General features: G+C 49.3%; 1 protein-coding gene across 1 annotated transcript in view; it reads left to right on the forward strand.

Moving 5' to 3' along the window:
* The window catches only part of trit1 (tRNA isopentenyltransferase 1), a gene marked incomplete at both ends in the record, with an annotated part of 24642 nt that extends 21944 nt beyond the window's left edge, over positions 1-2698 (forward strand). The window contains 3 exon segments of the mRNA XM_080531741.1: positions 1047-1156; positions 1795-1912; positions 2454-2698. Coding sequence (XP_080387867.1) covers positions 1047-1156; positions 1795-1912; positions 2454-2698 — 473 coding nt within the window.
* Between the last annotated feature and the right edge of the window lie 1050 nt (positions 2699-3748).

Consider the following 3748-nt stretch of genomic DNA (forward strand, 5'->3'; position numbering starts at 1 on the left):
AGTGAGTCCTCCGCTTGCCAACTCTGACAAAAGACAGGTGTGTGTGTGTGTGTGTGTGTGTGTGTGTGTGTGTGTGTGTGTGTATGTATGTGTGTGTGTGCTTCTCCCTGCTAGTATATCTACACTGTGCACTTTCCTTTCTGTATCACTGTCAGTGTGTCTTGGATCAATAATGGGCAGTGGCTCCTGTTACAGACAGACAGAGGGGGACAGACAGACAGAGACCAGACAGACAGGCAGATTGATGGCTGGACGGACGGACGGACGGATGGACAGATGGAGACCGGACAGACAGACAGACAGACAGACAGACAGACAGACTGTGTGAGGTGGAGACTGGACTGCTGACTGGCGCAGAACGGAAAGGGAGAGATGAAGAAAGAGGGAGGGAGAGAGAACGGAGGACAGAGAAAGAGAGGAGGGGGAGGAGAGACAGACAGAGAGCGAGAGGAGAGATTATCGAGCCGTTGTGAGTCAGCAGGTTCAAACAGCTCCAGGGCGTGGCTGTACTCTCCCACCCCAGAGCTTCTCTCTCTCTCTCTCTCTCTCTCTCTCTCTCTCTCTCTCTCTATCTCTCTCTCTCTATCTCTCTCTATCTATCTCTCTCTCTATCTATCTCTCTCTATCTATCTCTCTCTCTCTATCTCTCTCTCTATCTCTCTCTATCTCTCTCTCTCTCTATCTATCTCTCTCTCTCTCTCTATCTATCTCTCTCACTCACTCACTCTCACTCTTTCTCTCTCTCTCATTCATTCATTCATTCATTCATTCACTCTCTCTCTGTCACTCTCTCTCTGCTTTATCCCTCCCCGGGCTCCATTCCGGCTCACAGAGCCTCAGTGGCGTTCAGACAGCACTGTGCTCATATGCTCTAGTCGGAAACTGATCTCACACATCAGAGCCGGAAAGGCACGTTGCATGTCACATTGCACACTGCTCTCTCGGTTAGACCCTGAACGGTGCCCTGATGTCACTTTCACTCTCCTCTGACACGTGTCCCGCCCCTCCCTGACCCTGTCTGTCTGTCTCTCTGTCTGTCTCTCTAGGACCGGGGGACAACGTCCCTGACGTGTTCGGCCTGGACGTGACAGACGTGTCCCGGTGGGAGGAGACGGTCCTCGCCCCCGCACTGCGCATCCTGGACAGCCTGGGGAAGGTGTGGCCAGCGGACCAGGCTGGTCCTCCATGTTCTGTTGTTAGACTGTCCTCTGCTGTACACCCTCCTGCCTTCCATCCTGAAACTGTCCTTCCTTTTGTGCTTTCCTTTATTTCCTTTGTTCTTCCTTCCTTCCTTCCTTCCTTCCTTCCTTCCTTCCTCCCTTCCTTTCTTCCTTTCTTCCTTCCTTCCGTCCTTCCTTCCTTCCTTCCTTTCTTCCTTTCTTCCTTCCTTCCTTTCTTCCTTCCTTCCTTCTTTCCTTCCTTCCTTCCTTCCTTCCTTCCTTCCTTTCTTCCTTCCTTCCTTCCTTCCTTTCTTCCTTCCTTCCTTCCTTCCTTCCTTCCTTTCTTCCTTTCTTCCTTCCTTCCTTCCTTCCTTCTTTCCTTCCTTCCTTCCTTCCTTTCTTCTTTCCTTCTTCCCTTCTTTCCTTCCTTCCTTCCTTCCTTCCTTCCTTTCTTCCTTCCTTCCTTCCTTCCTTCCTTCCTTTCTTTCTTCCTTCCTTCCTTCCTTCCTTCCTTCCTTCCCTCCCTCCCTCCCCCAGAGGAAAGGGAGGAGTGAAGCATGCCTTCTACAGATGCTCCAGCAGAGTCACCGCTGCAGAGTAACAACGTTCTCTCTCTCTCTCTCTCCGCCCCCAGGGTGAGCGGCCTGCTGCAGAGCCAGTGAGAGTGGAGGGGGCGGGGCAGCGGAACAAGCGCAGCCGCAACACCTGCGATCTGTGTGACAAGGTGATCATCGGAGACCTGGAGTGGACAGGTGAGGCGGTCAGACCACACCCGCATATGATGTCACTACCATGGTTGGAACATTGTGGATTGGTTTGTCACATGACTTCTCGGTTAACTCAGGAATTCCGGAAAGTGTTTTATGTGGCATTTCTTTAGCTTTATGCATTTTGGGTGAATTGAGTCACCTGTGGCACACTAATGTGTTTGAGTGACTTTATTCACCCTCTGCAATAGATGTTTAAAAGAGGAGTGACCTGAGGACCGTTTTGATATTACGTTCCCGCAGTGTCACTAGAATGTTCTGGAATCGGGCTGAGCAGGATAGTGATACATTTCATGGAGAGAACAAGAATAGATACATAAATAAAAAAGGAAAAAAAACAGTTAGTGTGAAAACAACAATAAAAAGTAAAAAAGAAAAGAAAAAGTAGTAATAAGAAGAACCCTTTTAGACAGATTCTCTACATTAGCACTCTGAAAACGTTAAACGATGTGATGTCAAAGAACGCTCGGGCCTCACATGTATCCAACGTGATACTGACGTGTCTCCTTTGTGTCTTCCTTCCCAGCCCACCTGAAGTCTAAGAAACACCACTATCATGTGAGGAAGAGGAGGAAGACTGAACTACCAGACACAGACCAGCCCCAGGGCAGCTCGCCACCTCTAACCCCAACCACAGAGTGCCCTACCCCAGTTAGCCCCACTACTCTAGCCCCAGGCTCAGACGAGGCCTACTTGGAATCGGAGAATCCCCAGACACCTCCAACTCCACAGAAAGGCACGCTCCTGTCACACCAGAAGACTTCAGACTAGCCACAAGGACGGCGTAGGACAATTAGGAACATGCATTTGGGATACTCGTGTTCTTTCTCATCCACCAATCAGCTACAGCTTTATGAATCCTCGAATCACACACACAGTGTGTGATTGGACATCAGAGTGTGATCGGACATCGTTGTCATGGGAACGTGACTCGTAATGAGTGCCTTTTTGTTTTGGGTGATCTGAACCAAAGAACGTTGACTGGCATGCTGCCTCATGACATCATCACTCGGAGACAAGCCAACCATCAGAAGAAAGGATGACGTGCTGCTTTTTTGTTTTTGTCGAGGTGCCTTGAATGAGACGAGCCTTCTCTTTCTTCAGCTACTTTCAGTTCAGTCTCCCGTCCATTGTATGACATAACCTGTGTGTGTGTGTGTGTGTGTGTGTGTGTGTGTGTGTGTGTGTGTGTGTGTGTGTGTCTGTGCGTGCGTCCGTGCGTGTGTGCGTGCACTTGTTCGTGCACTTGTTCGTGCGTGTGTTTCGTCTGCGATTCACTTGGAATTATTATGATTAAAGAGGATTTACTTTTTCAATTGCCTATTTTTTTCTTCTTTTTTTCTTTTCATTGTGTTTCCATCACCAGACAGACGTAAGTGATGTGTGTAAGTGTCTTGTTCGGCCCCAGAACGTAAGGGTGACAATAACACTAGATCATTCTGTGGAGTCTAAACGGTGGTGTTTCACCACAGGGACAGTTAGTTACTGTTTACCCAGCGAACCCCCTCTTCCCTTTCAGTCAAGGTGTGCCCTGCTGTAAGTGGCCTTGCACAATGCCTGGCCTCGAGCCAGCTCCACTTTGGCACTCTTTCCCCCTCTCTCACCTGCTTCTCTCTCCCTCCTCTCTCCTCCCTTTTCCTAGTATTCTCTCTTTTGCTTCACTTTCTCATCTTTTTTCTCATGCTTTCTCTCTTCATACTGTCCATATATCCTTTTTACTCTTATTCTCTTCTATGTTGTCCCCCCTCTCACTCCCCCCCGCGCCCTCTCTAAATCTCTCTCTCTATCCCCCCCCTCTCTCCCTCTCTCCCCTGTCTTCCC

This window comes from Nansenia antarctica, assembly GCF_963989245.1.
Source record: "Nansenia antarctica genome assembly, chromosome: 5".
NCBI classification, from domain to species: Eukaryota; Metazoa; Chordata; class Actinopteri; order Argentiniformes; family Microstomatidae; genus Nansenia; species Nansenia antarctica.